The 24681-nt window shown below is 36.6% G+C and overlaps 2 protein-coding genes across 21 annotated transcripts in view; both read left to right on the top strand.

Annotated features, from left to right (window-relative positions):
- Window positions 1-16685, top strand: part of LOC127175541 (regulating synaptic membrane exocytosis protein 1) — a 94471-nt gene extending 77786 nt beyond the window's left edge. For 7 of the 14 annotated variants that reach the window (XM_051126668.1, XM_051126670.1, XM_051126674.1 and 4 more), the window contains 12 exons: window positions 17-94; window positions 1014-1085; window positions 1258-1323; window positions 3608-3720; window positions 3824-3933; window positions 4913-5073; window positions 6342-6562; window positions 9922-10072; window positions 12592-12704; window positions 12799-12900; window positions 14101-14240; window positions 14322-16685. In XM_051126668.1, coding sequence (XP_050982625.1) covers window positions 17-94; window positions 1014-1085; window positions 1258-1323; window positions 3608-3720; window positions 3824-3933; window positions 4913-5073; window positions 6342-6562; window positions 9922-10072; window positions 12592-12704; window positions 12799-12900; window positions 14101-14240; window positions 14322-14537 — 1543 coding nt within the window. In that variant the 3' untranslated portion in view covers window positions 14538-16685. The remainder of the gene's footprint in view (window positions 1-16; window positions 95-1013; window positions 1086-1257; window positions 1324-3607; window positions 3721-3823; window positions 3934-4912; window positions 5074-6341; window positions 6563-9921; window positions 10073-12591; window positions 12705-12798; window positions 12901-14100; window positions 14241-14321) is intronic. The other 7 variants (XM_051126679.1, XM_051126678.1, XM_051126677.1 and 4 more) reach the window with 3 other exon arrangements.
- A 5928-nt stretch (window positions 16686-22613) lies between these two features.
- Window positions 22614-24681, top strand: part of kcnq5a (potassium voltage-gated channel, KQT-like subfamily, member 5a) — a 145542-nt gene continuing 143474 nt past the window's right edge. For 6 of the 7 annotated variants that reach the window (XM_051125681.1, XM_051125678.1, XM_051125680.1 and 3 more), the window contains exon 1: window positions 22614-24547. In XM_051125681.1, coding sequence (XP_050981638.1) covers window positions 24213-24547 — 335 coding nt within the window. In that variant the 5' untranslated portion in view covers window positions 22614-24212. The remainder of the gene's footprint in view (window positions 24548-24681) is intronic. The other variant, XM_051125675.1, reaches the window with a different exon arrangement.

Raw genomic sequence — 24681 nt, 5'->3', positions numbered from 1 at the left:
GCACACACTCACGCAGGAGCACCCAGTCTCTGCCCCGTACCAGACCCACGAGCCCCAGGATCCTAATTCAGCATGCCTCCCCAGAAGACGACAGGTATCCCTCCTGTCCTCCAGTCCTATCGCTAAACCTCTCTGCTCTTCTAACCTGTCCGTCCCATCTCTGCCATGGGACTAGATAGTAGATGTAGCTAACCCTCCAACCTTCTGTAGCTTCTGACCCATAGCTTGTTGTGACCCGACCCCATGATTTTAGTGCTCTACAGTGTGTTTTGTAGATTTTCAGCAGCTCAGTAGTTTTAAAAATGTGGCGACTTGTGGCTTTTGTGCTGTGATGTGTAGTGCGTTGTGTTACTCTGGTTTTCATGAAGTTTTTATCTGAACTTTTTCTGCAGATTATAATTTATTCTTTCTTCTAAAATTTCCTCTGATTTCTTCAACAGTTTTTGCCATTTAGATACAGTTTCTCACTTACAGTGGCCCCAAAAAGTATGTTAACACTTAAAAATGTATGAATATGTTTAATTATATAACAAAATATCAAAATACCGAGATTTACTTTGAAGTAAAAATACCACAAGCTCACTTTTCAGGCGAGACATATCTCGCAAATAAGTAAAATCATTCATTTGCAGATGCAAATTTTATATCTAATGCTGTGATATACACTTTTTAAGTGTTCAAATACATTTTAGGGGCCCTGCATTGTATCTTCACCTTTTTCTCTGTATTCAGCTGAAATTGTAATGATTTCAGAAGTTTTCGGGTATAAACGTCACATATGTAATATGTGACCCCCTGACGCATAGGAGTCAAGTCTCTCTGTCCCATATCATACACAGTTTGTCTCGTCATACACTAAATATGTCTTACTGTACATGTTATTGTATATTTTCCTTTTGTACCATAATGAAATTATGTTTCATTAACATCAGCCCATACTGTGTCATTGTGTGTCTGTCTGTGTGTCTGTGTGTCCATGCCACTCATGTGTTTGACGTGATCTTATGAATCAGCTGGGTTTTGGAGGCTATGTTCCCCGCTCAGGAGACAGTACACCACCTCAGTGCAAAGCCAGACGCACAGAGGTACACACGCACGGGAAGAGCTCTAGAGCACATACACCAGTAACATGTCCATCTCCATCGTGGCATTTTATTAGACAGACGTTTCATTCAATGTCCGTCCAGTCCTGAGTGAATCCACTCCTCATTCTTTTATTTTTTTTTTTGTCTCGCCTCAATCATTTTCATGTTGCAGGCAGTCGAGAACTCTGGACAAGCCTAGCTGTCAGAAACTTGGCAAGAAAATATCTGACAGCGAGCGGTAAGACTTATCAAACCATGTCATGTCAAGTCACATTTTCATTGCCTGTTGATTGTACCTTAAGTCCTGTGTGTTCATATTGTACATACAGTAAATCACACTTATTTCACACTGGATAAAGCCTCTATGTTGGAATTGCACAGTGTTTTTTGTTAAATGATGAATCATTTTTGTTCAGATGTTCCCGACTGTGTCTATATTTTAAAAGGGCCCAAAATTAAAACATTGCCAAAGCTCAAAATTTGAGTAGAAATGTACTTTTATGAATAAATAAATTTTTAAATAAATATTTCAATTAAAATTAGAAAAGCAGTGATATTAAAATTCTAATATAAAAAAAACAATGTGAGCAGATAAAATCTGCATTATTGTAAAGAAAACAATAATGTTTTCTTTTCTGTAAACATTTTTTTTTTTACTGAGTGAAATTTTTTTTAAATGAAAATAAGTCTTTTCCCGCCAGCGTTTTTGAAATAAAGTTGCCAGCTACCGCCAGCATTTTTGATCATTTTCACTGAAATTTCATGGCTTCCAGAATATTTTGGTTTATAAATGCAATAACTTGCAGTACATAAAAATAAAGAACTACCTAAAAGAACAAAAACAAAACAGTTTTATTCTAGCTTCAAGTTTTATTCTAGCTTTGAATGTAGGTAAGTTTCATTAAAGAAGCTAAATTTTGAGAAAAAGCTGAAAAAATCATGTTTTTATTGAAGACTACATCTGGATCATATTCAGTACGATATCAAAATTCTGTATTTGGCAGCAAAGCATTGACTCATAATTAACAGAAAATTATGTTCTTGACAGGAAAGCGTTGACTCATAAATAATGGAAAATTTTGTGTTTGGCAGGAAAACATTGTCTCGAATAATGGAAAATCGTTTTTTGGCGGGAAAGCGTCGTCTCATAAATAACATTAAATTCTGTGTTTGGTGGGAAAGTGTTGACTCATATATAACAGAAATTTCTGTTTTTGGTGGGAAAGCGTTGACTCATAAATGATGGAAAATTCTGTTTGGCAGGAAAGCAATGTAAATAATGGAAAATTCAGCGTTTGGCGAGAAAGCGTGTCTCATAAATAGCAGAAAATTCTGTGTTGGCGTGAAAGTGTGGACTCATAAATAACGTAAAATTCTGTATTTGGCTGCAATGCATTGGCTCATAATTAACAGAAAATTACTGACATAATTAAATAAAATTTTGGCGGTAAAGCATTGTCTCATAAATAACGTTAAATTCTGTGTTTGGCGGGAAAGCGTTGACTCATAAATAATGTAAAATGCTGCGTTTGGTGGAAAAGCATTTTCTCATAAATTACAGAAAATTCTCTGTTTGGCGGGGAAAGAGTTAATGTCTGTATAGACAATTTATGACCAGTACATTTTCTCAAATCACCATCATTAGAAGTTATGGCAAATGTTACATTTGGACCTTGTTATATACTGTATATTTTTGTGTATTTTACTGCATAATTCATTGTGTATATATTTTTATATGGGTTATTGAACTTTTACAGGGAATTGCTACACTGGTTCATCCACAAACATATTTGTTTCTTCACACGTTCACACTTTATTTCTCCGTCTGTTTTTGCAAACACTTCGTTGGCTTTTTCTCCATTTTTTTTCTCCATCGATTTGTCACATTGATTTTATTTTTCCTTTATTATTCTGTTTTGTATGTTGCTATTCTCACTGGCCTGCAGCATTCAGCCAACCTCCATTCTAAAGGGCTCCCGCAGGAAGAGGGTATCGCTGCCTCCATTGGGTAAGGTGACCCGTCAGGGGGTCAACCCCAGGCTCACCCCAAATGGAAAGGTGCTGACCCTGATCTGAGCTGAGAAGCCTTGCTGTGCCTAATCCATCCTACGCAAAAAGACTGTAATCTCTGCTGCTTTTGCTCTTTTCTCTCTAATGTTCTGAGTGGTTGCTGCTTTTCATACTGAAAACCCACCTCTCCTCATCACCTACCCACAGCTTTCTTACCGCTCTTTCTCAGTTTGCTGCAGTTTTTTTCATCGATTTCACACCCTCCATTCTTGTACTTGTTTTGCTTTCCTAATGGCTTTTAGCGATAATACATATCTGATGTGATGCAAACATTGGTCCAATCTAGATATGGTGGAATCTTCTTGGTGGTACTTCCTGATGCTGTTTTTTCAAACAGTAGTTTGCATTTTGGCCCAAATGCTGGTTGATGATATTGATGCTAGATGAAATCATACGCTAAAGCTTCCATCACTTTTTTTTGTGTCTTTTTCTCATTTTCTCTTCTCCATCAGGGTGCAGCCGCACTCCAGCCCCGCATTCACTTCATCAACAGCGGCCTCTTCTTCGGCACGCAAGGCCAGACAGCTTCCCCAAGTCCCCGCCAAAAGCAGCAGTGTAGAGCAAGGTACAGTCGTTGTCTGCTGACCTGTACTGGTTACTTTTTCTGATGTTCTTTGAGTAAATATGCAAAATATGAAATGATGAGCATCATGTTGTGCATGTACTAGCTCTTGCTTCAGAGGAGCGAACTCGGCAAATGAAAGTACGTACCTTCCGAGCATCAGCTCCCTCCAGCACCAGCCAGGATCTGGAGAGGACGCTCAAGAATAAACGAGAGGTGAGTGACATTTTTTAGAATTCACATGCTCTACCATTCAAAAGTTTGGGGTCAGTAAAAAGTGTCGTAAACTCAACAAGGCTCAACAAATATTTAATGTTGTTAAATATTACAATTTCAAATAATCGTTTTCTAATTTTCTGCTCATCAAGGCTGCATTTATTTATTTTTTGGAACCTGTGATACTTTTTTCAGGATTCTTTGATGAATAATATGTTAAAAAGAATTTATTTAAAATCGAAATCTTTTGTAACAAAATACACTACTGTTCAGTGTTTGGCACAGTACATGTTTTCTTTTTCTTTCTGTCTTTCTTTCTTTCTTTAAAAAAAAAATAATACTTTATTTCAGCAAGGATGTGTTAAATTGATAGTAAAAGTGATAGTAAAGACTTATATTGTTAGAAAAATATTTGTATTTTAAATAAATGCTGTTCTTTGTAACTTTTTATTCATCAGAGAATGAAATCCTGAAAAAAAGTATCACAGGTTCCAAAAAAATACCAAGCGGCACAACTGTTGCAAACATCGATAATAAATTACCATATGAAAATGATTTCTGAGAATCGTGTGACACTGAAGACTGGAGTAATGGCTGATGAAAAATCAGCATTCCATCACAGAAATAAATTAGATTTTAAAGTATATTAAAATAGAACTGTTATTTTTAATTGCAAAAATATTTCATTATATTACTTTATTTAAACGTTTATGAACATAAGAGATCTTTCTGATACCAAACTTTTGAACTGCAGTGTAAATCTTTTGTAACATAAATGTCTTTACTGTCACTTTTGATCAATTTATTGCATCCTTGCTGAATTCAAATATTTTTTTAAGAAGTAACCTATAAAATTGAACTGACCGCAAAACTTTTGAACGGTAGAGGAACTCTTTCAAACTGTTTTTAAAATCTAGAATGTTCATTTTGTTTTAAATTCAAATTATGTATGCTTTCATTTTTTGTGCGTTTTCACTAGCTTTATAAGGAGCAACGACGGAGCTGTGACAACGTGTCTCATAAGTCCTCAGACAGTGATGTCAGTGACGTTTCAGCCATCTCTCGCGCCAGCAGTGCCTCGCGGATCAGTAGCACCAGCTACATGTCCATTCAATCAGAACGACCCAGGGGTCGCTTTAGGTAAGATGCATGGTATGCATCGCTTTGGGCTGTTGGGTTAGATTTGTTAATTTTTATAAAATTGTTAGAGATCAGTTTGTAAATGAAATGTCATGTATTCATGCTTTTTATCATCAGTAGATAAAATCAAGAGAGTTTTAAAATCACAGATTTACCGGTAACACTTGACAATGAGGTTATTTGTTAACTACTTTCGTTAACATGAACTAAGAATAAACAATACTTCTGCAGCATTTATTAATCTTAATGTTTATGTCAACATTTCCTAATGCATTATTAAAATCAAAAGGTGTGTACATTAGTCAAAGCACTGTGAATTAACATGAACTAACAATGAACGACTTTTTCATTAACTTATATTAACAAAGATTAATAAATATTGTAATACATGAATTATTCATTGTTTGTTCATGTGAGTTCATACATTAACTAATGTTAACTAATGGAACTAACTTTTTCAACATATTTACAGCATTTACAGCAGTGTAAATATACTCCACATTTACAACAAAGCTGAATTTAATAAGAGAAAATAACAGAATTAGTTTGAAATAATAGTGTTGTAAATGTGGAGTATATTTACACATCTGTTAAAAAGTTTGGGGTCAGAAATGGTTAATTTTTTTCAATAAGGATGCATTAAATTGATAAAAAAAACTTTTTATTTCAAACTAATTCTGTTATTTTCTCTTATTAAATTCAGCTTTGTTGTAAATGTGGAGTATATTTACACTTCTTTTAAAACGTTTGGGGTCAGAAATTATTACTTTCGTCAACAAGGATGCATTAAATTGATAAAAAAAGTACCTTTTTTATTCCAAACTAATTCTGTTATTTTCTCTTATTAAATTCTTTACCATTACAAGAATAACTTATATTTTAGAATAGAAAAGTTATTTTACATTGTAATAATGTTTGACTTTCATCATTCTAGTTTCTACTGTATTTTTAGGGGGGAAAAAAAACAACAACCCTAAACTTTTTGAACAGTGGTGTACATTATAAATCAAATGCTTTCATATCAAAATAGCAAAGAAAATCTGTTTTCCATTATCCCTTGAAATGATTCTCAGTCTCAGTCTTTTCCATGATAGCGTCATTCTCAGATTTTTATGATTTTCGGTAAACTCATATTGAGGCAAGTGAAAAAAGCAGGACGAGGACACGCAATAATCAAAGGCAGAGGGTCGTATTAACGTCAGAATAGCAATTTTCCATTTGTCATTTGGGTTACTGAGAGTCTTCCCTATTTTTTCTCCCCACACCAGCCGTCATATTCGTCCATCCAGCCGCAGCATGCTGAAGAGTACGAGCGTTAGTGGGGAAATCTACACTCTGGAGCGTACGGATGGTAGTCAATCAGACACCGCTCTGGGAACACTGGGAGCAGGAGGGAAAAAGCGCAGATCCAGCCTTAGCGCCCGTGTAGTCGCCATCGTGGGCATTCCCTCACGCCGCAGCAGGAGCACCTCACAGCTCAGTCAGACAGGTCAGACACTTCCAGCCAATCATACACTCGCACCTTGTCACTTCCTTCATGTTTTTTCAATTAAAGCTCAGGTTTCTATGCAACAATGGCAATCTGCTCGTTGGTTCACAGACCATATAGGGCCTTTGACGAAGCATTTCGTCTCATTAAAACTCACTGTTTGGATATCACAGTTCGGCTAAAGTAACATTGCTTCCTAATCCGGACAGTGGGTAAACTTTACAAGAATTAAGTTTTAAATATAACTTTTATACTCTTTTAAACACCAGAGAGGAGATACAGGAGGCAGATGAGTTTCATAGGCTCAGTTAGTGTAGCCTGAGGTGCCCTCTACTGGTGTTAAAGCTAAAATCAACAGTTATTATGGCCAGAAATGCTTTTTATGTCTTGAGCAACAATGAAAAGATTTTCAACTGAATGACGTCAGTGTCATCAGGGCCAAAAGCAGTAGGGAGAGTGACAAATTATAATAAGCAATTTCTTTAAAACCGTTCATTTGCCAAGACCAGTCTTAGATTGCCATCTCTTATCAGTGTCTCCTCTTTTTCTGGGGCCGTCCTTGTCTGGCGGATCTACGTATCGGGTCTCTCTCCGCATGTGTCTTTGGTCTGTGTTAAAGTGTGGGAGCTGAAACCTCAGGCTGGAAATATGAATGGCAGCATGTTAGCGCTGGCAGAAGTTGGATTGTGTCAGGTGCAGATCAACCCTGAATTCCTATCAGATGTAATGTAGATAAATGCCTTTGAAGTTGGATCTGATATCCTCTAAAATCTCATATTTTAAACACTGTCTGTTTATAGTTTAATAAATGGACTGCTGAAAAAAGAAACAAATTCAAAAAGGATGGCAAAAGAAGTTTTTTTGGCACCGCTGTCTGCCAAGCGCCTGGATAATATCTTAAAAGGCCCATCAGATGATAAATCAGGAAGAGTTGCAAAGCTGCGATAAATCAGCATTTTAAAGAGCTCCGCTGCTCTGTAACAGCTGTTCCACGCTCTGCCCACTGCACCAGCCTCATCCATTCACAACCATAGCCAAAAACTAAAAATAAGATTACCGTAACACTTTCTGAATCTGTTTACATGATTTAATGCATTAGGTACACTGCCTTTCAAAAGTTAAAGATTTTTAATGTTTTTCTTTTTTTTTTTTTTTTTAATGCAGTCTCTTATGCTTATCAAGGCTGTATTTATTTGATCAAAAATACAGAGAAAACTTTCAAATGTTATACAATTTCTAATATTGGTTTTGTATTTTAATATACTTCCTATTTTAAAATACAATGTATTTCTGTGATGCAGTGCTGAATTTTCAGCATCATTACTCCAGACTTCAGTGTCACATGATCCTTCATAAATCATTCTAATATGCTGATTTATTATCAACGTTGGAAACAGTTGTGCTTTTTTGGAACCTGTGATACTTTTTTCTTTGATTCTTTTTGATGAAAAAAGAAGAAAGAAAAAATTTACTGACCCCAAACTTCTGAACAGTTGTGTGCATTGTAATTTTTATTTATCAAAGAATCCTGAAAAAAAGTATCACAGGTTCCAAATAAGCAAATAAATAAAATAGGCAACACAACTGTTTTTAACGTTGATTATAAATCAGCATTTTAAAATGATTTCTGAAGAATCATGTGACACTGAAGACTGGAGTAATGATGAAATTCAGCTTTGCGTCACAGGAATAAATTCTATTTTAAAGTATATTAAAATAGAAAACTGTTTTTTTTTAATTGCAATAATATTTCACAAAATTAATTTTATTCTGTATTTTTGATGAACATAAGAAACTTAAAAAAAAAAACATTAAAAATCATGCTGATCCCAAACTTTTTAAAGGCAACGTATACTATTACATTTTTAACATTTTTTAAATTGTAGACTACAGTTTAACATAGTTAATGTATTGTATAAAATACAGTAAAAACAGTATTATTTTAAAATTGATTTTAAAATTGTATTTATTCTTTTGATGGCATTTTCAGCAACTGTTACATGATTCTTCATAAATCATAATATACTGACTTGGTGCTCAAGAAACATTTCTTATTATCAATGTTAAAAATGTTTTTTCTGGATTTTTTTTTTTTTATAAAAAGAATGTAAATTATTAATCTGTGGACATTTTTCATACACACACACACACACACATATATATATATATGTATACACACACATATATATATATATATATATATATATATATATTTTTTTTTTTTTTTAATAGCTTACCCTGAAATTAGTGAATCAATTATCATTAACCTAGATTAATAAATGCTGTAAAAACTGTTGTTAGTTGTTAGTTCATTTTACCTAATGCATAAATTGATGTTAAGAAACTGAACTGTTTTAAAACATTAGCCATTACAAAAATTTTTATAGTCAACACTGTTGACTATTGCTGTCAACAGTTAATATCAATATCATCTTAACAGTGATACAGGCCAGTGATGGCATTAAATAGGAGAATGACTAATGAGGACAGTGACATTTGCTACATGTGATCGCGACACCCAGTGTTCATATTATGAATTAAATTTATTTCGCAATAACGGGCCAAATCCAGTTCTCTTTTAAAACATTTTGTGAGCCGCCACAGAGCACTCCTGCTTTAAGATGATGTTTGACGTACATTAAGATCATCTGCTTGTCTTTTGATCCCTCTGGCATTGTATTTTATTAGCATCTTCGGTTATTTTCTGCTCTGACAGTATTTTTCTGTTTCTTCAAATAATATCAGAGCCATGCAGATCTGTTAATGAGAATCCCTGGACATTTTCTTGTACCTGTACATTTTGTCAGAATAAGCCACTGATGGTGCTTTGATGAAAGTGAGCATGATGAGTGAAGAGATAAATCTCTCTGCTACATTTTGTACTCAAACAACTGGGATGACAGCGCCTCTGTGAGCCACCTCCGTGGTTGACATTTTCAAAGGATCTGTAATCCATCAAAAGGCCATAAATAGTCTGGATGGTGCCCCGTGACGTCCAGCAGGAGATGTTACACTCTCCAGGGGTGAAGAGCTTCGTATTAGATTGCAATATTTTCTCCTGAGTGACGGATGTAAGAATAACACACAAACTTAAACACTCGGGCACACACATACATACGCGTTGCAAAAATCAAAGCAAATAACTGTGCTTTTATTGACTTTTTGTTGTATTAGACCTGCAATAATTCAAAAGAATCCTTTCTATTTATAGTGTCATTGTACTGTTGTAGCAATCATTTAAATTCCCAAGACAAACTGATACATTTATCTTAACCTGTTTTGTAGGTCTTACAGATTCTTTCCCTTGTCCCTGTGATAAAACCCTGTGTATTGTCATACTGTTTTTCTTCTATCCACAGAAGCAGCCAACAAGAAAGCGAAAGGATCCAGTCAGATCCAGCGCAGTCAGGAGACGGGAATGGCAGTGGAGTATCCCCGCAACGCCATGGCTCGCCAAGCCAGCCGAGAGTCCACTGATGGCAGCATGAACAGTTACAGCTCTGAGGGCAAGTTAGTATCCAGAGCAGTGTAAACCTTTTTTTTTTGCATACACACAACTTTTCAGTTCTAAACCACATCTTTATGTATCATTTTTTCTTTATAATTTTGGATCAGTACCTTTTGCATAAATATTTATTTGTTCGTTTATTTCTTACATCTTGTCTAAGGCCGTCATTTATTGCATAAACCCACAGTGTGTTTTCAAAGCTGCTTTTACACTACCAGTCAAACGTTTTTGAACAGTAAGACTTCTAATGTTTTTTAAAGAATTCACTTCTGCTCACCAAGCCTGCATTTGTTTGATCCAGAGTACAACAAAAACAGTAAAATTCTGAAATATTTTTTCTATTTTTTATTTCTACTATTTTTTATTTTTTTTATTTTTTATTACTATTATTTTTTTACTCCAGTCACATGATCCGTCAGAAATCATTCTAATATTCTGATTTGCTGCTCTAAAAACATTTATTATTATTATGTTGAAAACAGCTGAGTAGGTTTCTTTGATGAAAGTTCAGAAGAACAGCAATTATCTGAAATAGAAATCGTTTGTAATATTATAAATGCCTTTATCATCACTTTTTTTCAGTTTAAGGAACAAATAAAAGTATTGTTAAATAAAAGTATTAATTTCTATCATTTCTTTCCAAAAAATAAAAAATAAAATAAATTATGTTTCTTGAACAGCAAAGGATCATATGACACTGAAGAATGATTCACATTGATCACAGGAATAAATTACATTTGAAAATATATATTCAAATAGAAAGCAGTTATTTTAAATAGTAAAAATATTTCACAATATTACTGCTTTTGCTGTATTTTGGATCAAATAAATGCAGGCTTGGTGAGCAGAAGAGACTAATGTTTAAAAACATTAAAAATCTTACTGTTCAAAAACTTTTGACTGGTAGTGTATGTGACATAGTACTGGACAAAAATTAAGCATATCAGTCATGATCCAATAATGAAATGGTGATACATCGAGGTGTATTGAATTGTACACTACTGTCGAAAACTGGGCTCAGTAAGGGATTTTTAAATACTTCTGTTTGGCATTGATGCATTAGGTTGTTTAAAAGTGACAGTAAAGGTTTATGTTACACAAGATTTATATTTCAAATAAATGTTGTTTTAAACGTTATCTTCATCCTTAAAAATGATCATGGTTTTCACAAGTATTAAGCAGCACAGCTTTTTTAACACTGATAATAAATGTTTCTTGAGGAACAAGACCAGAAATAAATTACATTTTAAAATATGGAAATGTTAAACCATCAATATTTTTCACATTATTAATGTTTTACTGTATTTTTAATCAAATAAACACAGCCTTGATGAGCATAAAAGACTTTATTTAAAAAAAAAACCTTTGAATGATAGTGTACTGTATGTTTTGGGATGTAAAATGTAACCCAGTCTTAATTTCTGCTATTTTACCCGAAGCTGACCTTCTTTCCAGCTCACACTCCTTGAAAATGTCTTGTCTGGTGTTTTTATGCATTCGCTGTGAACCCATCACTCATTCATAAATGGTTTCTCAACAGGCTGTGTTTCATGTTCATATGAGCTTCTCTCATCTAGATTTATTTGGAAAAACCATAAGGATAAGCTAATAGAAACAGTCTGATTTACAGAGTTAATGCTGTGTCCACTACTTTTTCAGCTCCATTTTTGGAGCCAGATGGCAAGCGGTACTCCCCTATAATAATTAAAATATCCATCATCTGCAGAGAGGGGTCTTGGCAGTGTCTGTAGCTCCGCAGCCACGCTTCCCTTTGCGGCTTCAGAGCAGCGGTCGGTCGGTTGACCCGGCTGCCGTGTCACTCCGCAGAGTGGGATTCTGCGACTCCATGATTTAAGGCTTTTTTCACGTGAGCGTGTTTAAATAGTCTCAAATCACATGAGGCTATTCATATGGTAGCACGACACGGGCTGGCACGTCCCTCAGACATTCCTCCTGGAGTTAGGTCATGGAAATTGCGCTGGTCTCAAAGGAAATATTGAGTGTATTATGAGGGGCCTTAACGCAGGACAGGGTTTACATACCATACACAGCACAAGTCTGCTGCTGGAGAAGATGGGCTGCATTTCACCAGCTTTTGAACTCTATATGAGGGCTGTAGGCTCATTCTGGAATAGTAGATTTCATCCATATACACTAATTGTTTTATAAGTTCTTGTTTGTTTTCAAATGTTCGTATCAGTTTGCGGTTTTCCCACAGAATTGGGCTACTTTAACACTACTGCCGCGGGTTGTTTTTCATGTCTGTGGGTTGAAGCGACCCCAGTAACTTTATATTTAGCCCCTGAAATGCAAATTTTACCAGAGGAGCCCTGCCAAAAAACGAGTGTTTTACCCCCCTGGTGGACACCCCTTTGAAATGTGATCGTGATATTTTGAGTAGCAATTTGGTGGGTTTTGTTGTAAAAACCTGGCAACCCTGTTGTTGCTTTACAGTATGATATCTATCCATCCATCCATTAATTCGTCTATCTGATAACCTTTGTATGTGTGTGTGTCTCAGTCTGATCTTCTCAGGGATGAGATTAGGGGCCGACAGCCAGTTTAGTGACTTCCTAGATGGTCTTGGGCCTGCTCAGTTGGTGGGTAGACAAACACTTGCAACGCCTGCTATGGGTGAGTAAACATCTACTTAACGTCTATTTAAGTTGAATTTTCTGCAATGAAAAACTTTAAAACACTTCCATTTTTGTGTTGTTTTATTGTGTAGGAGATGTTCAGATTGGACTGATGGACAAGAAGGGGCACCTAGAGGTGGAGGTTATCAGGGCCCGTGGTCTTACGCCTAAACCAGGTTCCAAATCGCTGCCGGGTGAGAGTGTGCCATCAATACACGCAACAATTTCTCAATAATAGTGAATAATAATGAATACAGATCAATGATTCATTGTGTGCCTCGTACTCAATATGCAAACATTGTTACATGTATGAATAAATCAATCAGATTTAAAAAGTTAGTTCACTCCTCAATTTAAATTTCTTGATAATTTACTCACACCCATGTCATCCAAAATCAGTCGAAAAGTAATTCGGGTTTTTGAGGAAAACATTCCAGGATTTTTCTCCATATAGTGGACTTCAATGGAAGCCAACGGGTTGAAGGTCCAAATTGCAGTTTTAAAGGGCTCTACGCGATCCCAGCCGAGGAATAGGGGTCTTATCTAGTGAAACGATAAAAAAAATACATTTTTTAACCGCAAATGAACGTCTTGCACTAGCTCGGCATCCACGATTTCACGCATTACGTAAACATATTGGAAAAGTCACACGTGGTTAGTTCTTCGTCTGTTTATTTTGGTTCAAAAAAATAAAATCTAATCTTCTCCTCCAACTTCAAAATCATCTGACAGCATTTTTACCTTTTTTGTAAAGGGCATTTGACTTTCTTTGCATATTCGCTTTGTAAACACTGGGTTGGTACTTCCGCCAATGTTACGCGTGACCTTTTCAACGTGACTACGTAATGTGTAAAGTCATGGACGCAAAGCATTTTCAAGATAGGCATTTGTGCTCAAAAGGTTATAAATCTTATTTTATTTTAGAAAATGTTTGATCTTTTTGCTAGATAAGACCCTTGTTCCTTAGCTGGGATCCTGTAGAGCCCTTTGAAGCTGCACTGAAACTGCAGTTTGGACCTTCAACCTGTCGATCCCCATTGAAGTCCACTATATGGAGAATAAATCTGGAATGTTTTCATCAAAAACCTTAATTTCTTTTAGACTGAAGAAAGAAAGACATGAACATCTTGGATGACTTGGACTAATACACTCTTAAAAATAAACGTTCTTTACTGGCATCGATGGTTTCTTGAAGAACCTTGAATATCAATGAAACCTTTCAAATGCAGAAAAGGTTCTTTATAGTCGAAAAAGGTTCTTTAGATTTTTAAAATGCTCTTCAAAATGGTTCTTCTGTGGCAAAAACATCCTTGTGGAACCTTTATTTGTAAGAGTGTAGATATGTGATTTAAAGCTTCTTATTGGAATGACCCATTTGAGTCTGCTCTTCACAGCTCCCTATGTCAAGGTCTATTTGCTGGAAAACGGAGCGTGCAAAGCCAAAAAGAAAACCAAGATTGCACGAAAAACGCTCGATCCTTTGTATCAGCAGTCGCTGCTGTTTGAGGAAAGTCCGCAGGGTAAAGTTCTCCAGGTAGGAGTCGAATTTCATTTGTTTGCGACATGCCTCCAAAGTCCAGCATTTGTGCATACTGATCATCGAATGTGTCTTCAGGTAATAGTCTGGGGTGATTACGGCCGCATGGACCACAAATGTTTCATGGGAGTCGCCCAGATTTTTTTAGAGGAGCTGGATCTTTCTAGCACAGTGATCGGTTGGTACAAACTGTTTCCCCCTTCATCATTGGTCGACCCGACGTTAGCTCCTCTCACTCGTCGCGCTTCCCAGACCTCGCTGGACTCTTCAGGGCCGCCGGGCATCAGGTCCTAGTGAACGGACGGGAGCGTGAGGCGAAACGAAACACACGACCCAGCGGACCAAGGACCCGAGGCAACAATCAGAACCAGAGCGGCAGATAAAGAGACAGATGGACAGAATCATGATCAAAGCTTTGCTGAAGCCTGACAATCACTTCTCTCTTTTACTTTTGATCTTTGGGTTGTAGAGATTTCCTTTGATCCACTCTGCTCCTTTACTGCATGTTTTGTTGCTGAGATGACGATTCGACCCAAATAAAAAGAGAAGGGAGAGGCGGCCGAAAAACGCGATCGTCCGACAGGAAGCGCAGCCCGCAGTGGCGCCGGTAGCCTAGATCGCTCTTATTTTCTCACGTGTTTGAGAGTTGGCGAGAGTGAGAGGACAGCACTGCCCCTCCTCTATATTGCACTTACAGGAAGTCCCTCTGCTCAAAGACCAGAGGTCGCGGGTTAAAAGTCAAGATTTAGTCTTCTCAGAGAGTTTCCTCTCTGCATCACGGATGCTGCATCCGAGGCCCCGCCGTGTGCCGGTCTGGCACGAACTCAGACTCAGATTGTGTGACTGCGGCGTGTGTGTATATGCGTGTGAGCGTGCGTTTGCGTCTAAGAAGGCAGGGACGCCTGAGAACCTTTTAAGTCTGTTTACAGCAGTCGCCACCGACTGCTTTGCCTTTTCACGTTACTGTTGATTTGGTAAATAGGCACACTTTGTAGAATGTGAAAACATGCTTCGTGTTTTCGGACATTTGTGTCATACGAGCTTCGTAGACGACACAAAACCACTTGTATTCGATTCACCGGGACTGTAAGAAGCTGCCACTATCATTTGACAGAAAACAACAGATGCATTAGCTCACTAACAACGTCCGCGATCACAAATCACATCTTACAGGCATATTTTTAATTCTATTCCGTTTGGTAAAGAACCTGTACATACCGATATTAGAATTTCTACCCGACTAGAGTTTACATTATTTTAATGCAAGCACAAATGCTTGATTTTTGAACAAAAAAAAGGAAAAGCTTTTGGGGTTAATAATACAAAAAAGAGGCCAAAATCGTAAGCTTCCTATTTTTAGCTGTTTGTCATCGGTTTAGTTGATTCTAAAACCAATCTCACAGATCCCCCCTGAGCATTTTGAATGTGACAGTAAGGCGTTCCAACAAAGGGGAACAGACGCCACCAACAAAAGGGGAACAGCATGAATCTGGAACTGTTCCAAGTTGCATGCACATTTTGTAAAACAAGACAGATGAGAAAAAGAGACTACAATAAGTGTGTGTTAGTTCCACAAACTGTAGGCCAGCTTGTATGTTGCATGTACTTGTACAGTTTGCTTGTACTTGATATAAATAGATTATCAAATAAAACGAAGCCATTCATTCCATGTGTGGGCATTTGGCCAGGTTCAGCCATACACACAGGCCTTATTTTGGGGCTGAATGTCTATAAGAATTTTTTTAGTTTTTGATTTCCTTTTTTTTAAAAACCCTGGATGGATAAATAAGTGCTGTACTGTAGTACCGAGCAAAACACAAGGTCCTATTTTATTGAAGATGTTGGTGTTCACTGTAGTCTGTACTACTGTGGGGCTCAAACTAAGGTAGATAATCTGTATAAAAACTAGAGCTATCTGTATATGGAATATAAAATCACAACGACTTAGAGATATATCGATATTGAAACAGAGTGTATCAAGTAAACATCACTTACGTACATGCATATATTGTAAATATGAGTCTGCAAAGAGGTTTACTTATATTTACAAAGCGGCCCCATTCAAGTTAATGGATCAGTGCTCTGTCTCTTGGTTCTGCTGAGCGGAAGAAGGGATGCCTCCAAAGTTTTATTTTAGTGATGCCCAATCTGACAAGAGAAATTTGGACCTCTACCGACCTGTTGCGTTATCATAAATGCTCATGAATCCTCGTTTCAATGAGAAGTTTACTTTATATGCCTGCTTACGGCAGATTTATTTCCTTTGTCAGTATTATTCAAGGATACTGATTGTTTACAGTTCGTGTGTTCCACTGAAACAAAATTGAAAGTATTCACTGCAACATTTCTTGTTTGTACAGCAGACGTGGCTCAAATAATGTGTATGTTTTATATTCAAGAGTTCATTTTTATTATTTACAAATAAAAGACTGTGTGGAAGAACATTTGTGTACTGATTTTTTTTTTTTTTTTTACATTTTTGTCCACACACTCAAACCAAATCCAGGTCTGTCCAGTAGCGTCCTGTCCACCAATGTGTCATACTCCAGCTAATCATAATCCAATCCCTCCACCACGTGGAGACAAATAGCATTACACTGTTCCTTCCTTTTGTTTAGGGTTCATTTGCATTTGTTTACTTTTTTCAGTAGTTGTGCAAGGTCACTGTTTAACATCAGCTAAAAATACCTCTTCTGTCAGTGTTTCGGATTTCTGGAAATGTGACAATAGACTGTGTTGTGTGTTTATGTAACTAGTGAGCAGCTGCTCTTATGACTAATTCAATTATGGAGCTAATTGTCATTTAATGCCAGTGTATGTTTAGGTGAGCAATAAAAGTAGACATAGTGGAACATAACCTTAAAGAAAGATGCTTAGCCCTGCACTAAATTACTTGTATAGTGTTTTGTCATTAGGGCATAATATTACACAGATACTTCAAAATCAGGAAATCATGATGTCATTGCACTGTTAGTTGAATTGTAACAAAATAGTGCTGTTTTTGCCATGAACTTAATCTTAAATTTAAAACTGAAATGAAAAACAGGCAATGATGTTGAACAGAGTAATGAGGTAAGGCAGGTTTATGTATGTACACTCGCTGAAAAAAAAGTACAAAAGCTGTCACTAGGGCAGAATCCTTTCAAAAGGATTTTTATATTTTCCTCTAAAGGTAAAAGTACCTTCAAGAGTGCATATTTTACAGGAAAGCTATTTAAAGTGCTATAAATAGACATGAAAAAGACATGAAAGTGCAAACAAGCCTTTAAAACGTTAAAATAAAATGTGCAGGTATAAATAAAATGCATTTTTTCTCAGAATCAAAATCAAAAATACATCAACAGAAAAATAGGTAAGGAAATTTGATGGAGTAAACTATTGTTTACTGTCTTATTTTTCTGTTATTTATAGTATTTTATTTTTCATTTTTAATTTTAGTTTAGGTTTTAGTCATTTTGTTATATGTGTTTGTCCTTTTTATTAGTTTTTGTTTAATATATTTATGTAGCTTATTAGCTTAATTTTTTATTTCAGTTTAAGTTTTAAGCAAGATTTCTGTTCATTATTTTTGTTCAGTTTTATTTTTTAAAGTTTTATTTTACATTAACTTTATTTCAGCAGCACAACAGACACTAAAAAAGAATTGCACATTTTCATTGTGAAAGAAAAAAACATGGCTAATAGGAGCAGGGCACTGTTAGTGCCCCAGTTTTTTTTTTTTTTTTTTTTTTTTTTTTTTTTTTTTTTGGAGAAGGAAAGGGTCAAGAATGTCAGCAGCTGGAACCCAGGTGTTTGTTTTTTTTTGAGACCAGACCTATTTTGGTCCACCATGTACTGCAGACGGCCCACCTGATCTCGAGAATTCAACAGTAAGTGGGCACCGTGAGCCATACCATCAGTCGTGTTTAACAACGTGTGAGTGAATCTGAACAGCTTAAACAGGTTTGATTTGTAACAGAGAAATGTTGGTGTAAAGTAAGCTAACAGTGAAGAAATCAGTGCAGGAAGTTGTTGTGAAGTTTAAGATGCTAATTGTGAACATTCCTGTAGCCAGGGCAAATTTGATTTAACCTGACATACTATCTATGACATACAGTATTTGTAATTTGTTTTAATAACTTACTACTTCAAAATAGTTTAACTGTCTGCATGTTTAGCAATAAAGGTTGCTAAATCATATAGAGAAGGACTTTGGAAGCAGAAAAGGGCACTATATATATATATATATATATATATATATATATATATATATTTAAAAGATTTATTTTTGGCGTTTTTATGTCTTCTTTTAGATAGGACAGTGTAGGTAAGACAGGAAGCAAAGTGGAAAATTGAGACGGGAAAGGTCCATGAGTCGGGATTCGAACTCGGGACGCCCGCAACGCAACGATGCTATTTGTCGGCACGTTAACCACAAGGCTATTTCTTACCGACATAATGCAATATTTTGACAAACAAATGTTAGTAAGTGGTAAAGATATGTACAAGCAGTATTAATTAAGATATTAGCCTAATATTTTACCTACTCGACTGAAGTGTCTATAGTAGTACTCCAAATGTTTTTCCTGGTCCGACCGATTAATACAGCCCAAAACATGACAATAATTGACCATTTCAGTAGCAATAATCCGCAAAATATTATAGTTTCGTTCAGTTCGGAAGCAGTGCCACCAATATGGCCTATTGATGATGCAAGGTGAAAACAAGATGGTAAAGTTGTAAGATTTAAGACAAACAGAAGATAAGGAAATCAAGCAAGATAATAAATTATTTTTTTAAAAAAACTTTTTTGACACAGAGGAACATAAAAGTTTAAGTTTTTTGAATATTTGAAGCTCTAAGATATTTTCACTCATTAATTTTACTCTATTCCATAAAACAGATTAAATAAGGGCTTACCTTTTTCCATTTTTATGTCTGAATATGGTAAATCTCCACCTGTTCTTAAGAAGGATAAGTTTTGAGGAGGCAGTACACATCGTTTCCTGTACTACCTGTACTAATCTACAGCGTTACGGCAAAGGATTTTTCTATCCGACTCTTGCGCGTTTTCTAGTCCGAATTAAATGTAATGAGATAAAAATGTAATGTATCAGAAACTAATGGGAAGGCATAAATAAACACGGCGCAACAAGTGTAGTCCAACTGAGGAGCAAATTACTCTTATGAGTATGAGAGAAACGAAGCTTCCCGAAATTTTGAACTTTGAGCGGCGAACCATCGAAATTCTGAAACATTTTGAAACATTTGTGACGTAACAAAGCCTCGTTTACTGAAATCACGTGGCAGTTTTTAATACTCGCTCCGAGTCACTAGTTCAAAACAAATGATTCCAAAACTCAATCGTCACTGAATCAGAGTATTAAATCTTCTGACGTAACTGAAAAGTTATCATTACTGTTAGTGATATCCGCTTTGAGTTAAAGTTTATAAGTTTTAGACAATAGTTAAACAATCGACATTAAACTATAATAAAGTAGTAATCTGTTGAGGGTATCTGCAATGGTTCGTGTTCTCTCGTGTGAGCAGGTGAATCATCGGTGGACTGTGTAACAGGCATTCAGTAAGTACATTCATAAACTCAGTGCTGTAGCATTGCCAGTCAGCTGTTAATGGAAAGTGTCTGTTTTGTCTGGTTTCAGACTGCCTGGGAAGTAAAACCAGTGCCGTGAAAAGATTTCAAACATTTTTAAAACAGGGGTTGATTTATGGCCAGTCTTGCAAATATGTAAAAAGCATATCTTGCGCTCCATTCTTCAAATGAATCTATTGCTAATATTTTAAGTCTCGTTACTCATTTCTCTTTGCCTTGATCCCGATGGCCATATAATCCTCATAGCTTTTTTTATGACAGGGCTTATTGGAGAGTTTGTCTGGGTTCTCACTGTGCCTCACCACCGTGCCATGCTCACATTCTGCAGAAATGTGGTTCAGGTTGATGGATTCTAAGGAGGAGGCCTTAACATTTAGAGGCTTTAGTAAACTCTCTTAATTCACAGATCTGAAAGTTATGGCCAAACCAAGTCTTAGTTTTCACAGTATAACCTAACCTCTGAATCAATAAATCTAATTTGATTGTGAATGTTAATGTGTTTGTGATTTCTTACAATCAGTGATTTCAACGACTGCAGCCCTCACAAGAGCTTGGCCTACTACGCTTTAAAGGAAAATCATATACTCTATAGGTAACCACACTATTAGAATAGTTATTTAATAGTTATATAATATTTATTTATTTTAAAGCTCTTATGGTTTGCAGCTTAAACTGTATTTCACATTTGCAGCAATACTTTGTAAATGAGTATATTCAAGTCTGTATTAACAGACTCAGACCACTAGAGTGTGTTGTTGTTAGCTGTGAATGAACTTCTTGGAGAGCTATTCACACTATAATAAAAACAGTTAAGCCATCAGAAATATAGAAATACATTTTTATGGTCATAATAATAATGTACCAGAAAGTCTACCCTCATCAGCAAAATCATTACATTATGTTAAAAATGTTCTGTCCGTAAGAGTTTATGCTTTAAGTTCCTATGCAGACGTTTTTACTATCCAAGTACAGTGGTAAATTTGAGCTTTGCATGTGATACAGCACAATAAATTGCTTTGTCTTATAATAACTTGTGATTCTAAATTACATTGAGCTCAAGTCTGCACTGCCAGAATCATTAAATAAACTCAATAACAATTCTAATATTTGTATTGTAAACACAAGGTGTTCTTGTTCATTTGGCTTATTTATTTGCCATTATGTTACACTCTTGTCAGATTTGTTAATGAACGCTTAAGCAGCTTTTGCACAGCTGCAAGAAAAGCCCATATGGCGTTAATTATGCTTTTTATAATGTAACTCTAATCTTAATGTGAGAAATAGTAAAGATTTTATCCACTCTGTTTGCACATTAATAACAAAAAATAAACTTAAAAATGTATGAATGGGACAAACAAATACATAAATATTTTAAAAATGTCTAATTTTTCATGCACTTGACCCAGTGTCTAAAAAGCATGAAATGATATGCTGATACATGGCCTGCTAGCCTGATATGATATGAATAATAATGCTGTAACCATATCTGCTGATTTATTCATATAATTATTTATATAGATATTGTGTTTATGTAGTAAGGGTTTGCTCACATGGAAGCACAATGTAGAGTGACATTGTATTCGATGGTAACACTGCAATGTAAGGTTCCAATGATAATGTTATCCTGGAAGATTTCCCTGAATTACAGGGACAATCAGTGAAGCGCTGAACAGCTGCGTTTGGCATCTCACTTTCTACCACACACACACACACACACACATACATACACAGTTCTGTTGCCAGTCTCTTTATTTCATGTAATGCCTTTGCATTTCTATTCTATATTATTCAGGCTTTCATGACAAGACAGTCTGACACATGTTATGCTTTGACTTTGTGTCTTGTTCTGTGATGTGTATTTAATATGCTTTATTGGCATGACATATAATTGTTATTTTTAATGCTAAGTTTTTTAAGTTAGCCATGCATAATAAAAAAAAAGTTAAAAACAAAGCATACAACAGGGCAACTGACAAAGAAATGTAAGAGTCAAGAAGAAACATTCTTAAGAATGCTAGGTAGACTGATCTAAACAGTTAAGCATATATGTAAAATATAATGAAACAACGTTCACATCATTGAAACATACCGTTTACCTGCTAAGTCAACTGTATGCTGCTTACCGGCGTTTGCATTTGATTTCTTTTCGGATCACGTGATTCGTCGGGCAGAGGCTCCGCTAGATCTCCGGGCTCCGTGATTACCGGATCAGACTGAAGCGATTTCAGTTGAGCCCCGTTTAGAAACCCAGAAAGACATAGATATGCGCTTAAGTTTTTTTGTTTGGTGTTTTTATAAAGAGTCTTTTGAGGAGAATCTGTTCTACCACCACAGTGAGTAGAGAACTATTATTAGTTGTAATTCAAACACTTTTGTAAGTGGATTCAAGATGATGTGGGCACAGCGGTGTTGTACTTAAATGCTTGTATCAGCGATGACAGTGATCCCCAAGCTTAAATAACTTTGTTTCACTATATTTTTTGGAGGAGGTTGTCAGCTATGTCTTCATAAACACACGTTTTACACATAAATGTCTTGTCGTTAATCCGAGCCGCTCGGCGGAGAATGAAGGCGCAGTTCTCTCTCAGCTCGACATAAATGGGCATGCAGAGGGAGCCGATGGCGATGCCAGAGCACTTGGGAATATTATTCATCATAAAAGAGATTAAATATTATTAAGTATGAATTCCGAAACGTCTGACTTACGTGGACATATTTAAACAAGGGACATCGATAAACAGTTTTGGGGGGATACAAATAAACGCGAGCCAGTGAATTACACGATTGTTTGACCCTCTCAATCAAATTAAATATTTAATAAACTTGAACCCTCATCCCAACAACATACAGCCTATATGTTTTAGTGTCTTTTTTAAACCTTTCAGTAACCACAAAAGTTAGATAAGTTAGAATAGACTTGATAGACACAAGTCATAAGCCAAAAATTATTTCTATATCGCAAAGTATGAAAGGGTTGCCAGGTTTTCACATCAAAACCCGCCCAATTGCTACTCAAAACTAGCCCAATCGCGTTTTAAGTGCGGTCCCCGTTAAAAATCGCGTTTCGGGGGTAAAATACGTTTTTGGCACGGTTCCCCTGGTCAAATTAGCATTGAAGGAGCTAAAAATTATGTTATTGGGGTTGCTTCAACCGGCAACAACAGTGGTAAAGTAGCCCACAACCAACCACAGACTTGGCAACATTGAAGTATGACAAGTTTTCTGAATTCTGAAGTAAGCCTATGGGTGAGACTTCCGGTTCATTAGCTGCTATGGGGAAATAACCAGAAGAATAGCAAGGTGTAGTAAACGGTAAAACTGTTTGCACTACAATCCAGTGTGTTACGATATTAATAAAATAATATGGTAAGACAGACCAATTTGCACAATCAAGCAGCAAAACGAGCTGTTTTGTACAGCAAAAAATAGCTGGATGCTGATGAGACCGGAAGTCAGAGCAATAAAATGTACAAATGTACGTGCCCAGTCTTACGGCAAAGTCGTACGGTCTCAGTTAACCCACAACCCCCCCAAAAGTTGTAGTTTACACTGAATTTAATAAGGAGAAATTTTAGATTACATTAGTACGCTAAATACGCTCCAGAACACATTCACATTCATAGATATGTTAGCATTTGCCTGAGGTGGTAGACATATTAACAGTATGCTTCTCAAACGTAAACATAACTCTCGTAATTTATCATCTCTTTACATATTTGCTGCATGACAAGTATGTCGTGAAAAGTTTTGTATAGTCATTTAGATTGACCGCTACAGATTTCGGTTCGAAAATAAAATGTATATTGTCAGAAACTGTTTAAAATTACCCGCTTAATTGAAAGTTATTCGCGCGTTGAAGGGAACGCTTCATACAGTTCATAATTTGCCTGTATTGGAGGTGTTTAATGTCTACATCAGTTCTTGTCAGGACTTCTGAACTAGAATACAGTAGCCTATGGTTTACAGTAGCACAGAGAGAGAGAGAGAGAGAGAGAGAGAGAGAGAGAGAGAGAGAGAGAGAGAGAGCGCGCGAGCGTTTCGCTTAATGTCGGGTGATGCCCTCCCCTCGCCAAATCTCCTCCACTGAGATGGTGACGCTCCTTCAAAACTCCAATCTCACAGCGGCGGGAGCAGATTGCTTGAGTCATCTGAAGGTTCATAACTTTACCAAATCTTTCCTAGCTTATCTGCCAATGAGCTGGATGCCTGCACTTGTCAGTAGGTGATCCTGTTATATATATAATATTAAAGAAAACAGAAGAACAATAAAGCACCCAATGTTTTTATACAGGGAACTGTGAAGCTCGTGTACATCCTCTTTATATGTGCGCACCGCTGGTGCCAGACGCGCGTTTCCAGCCAGCGCTGGTGATGCGATGCCCCGCAACCACAGCGGCGATGAGGGCGGTACTGGTCTCTGGATGAAGACCTCGCAGCACTATGGCATGAAAGATGTTGAAGCCGGTCGTGGGACGATGAACAACGCGACCAGGACAGTCGACAGCCTGCTGTCGGCGCCGGGCACAACAGGTGCAGGAGGCTCGGAGAACCAGAGGAGAAAGCAGGGCGCCAGGCTGAGCCTGCTGGGGAAGCCGCTCGCCTACAGCGCGCAGAGCGGTCGGAGAAACGCGCGCTACAGGAAGCTCCAGAACTACCTCTACAATGTCTTGGAGCGACCGAGAGCCTGGGCATTCGTTTACCATGCCTTTGTGTAAGTTACTCTTTTTACTAATTACATCGTGTATGTTCACAACTGGAGTTCACCTGTTACTTAAAGTGACATTTATGCACTTTTTTTTAAATGTCTCCTTTCCTTGTGTTTTGAAATGCTTAGCTGTTGTATGA

Source organism: Labeo rohita, chromosome 13 (genome assembly GCF_022985175.1).
Source record: "Labeo rohita strain BAU-BD-2019 chromosome 13, IGBB_LRoh.1.0, whole genome shotgun sequence".
NCBI lineage: Eukaryota > Metazoa > Chordata > Actinopteri > Cypriniformes > Cyprinidae > Labeo > Labeo rohita.
The sequence above is the reverse complement of the archived record's forward strand: the minus strand, read 5'-3'. Positions and strand labels throughout refer to the sequence as shown.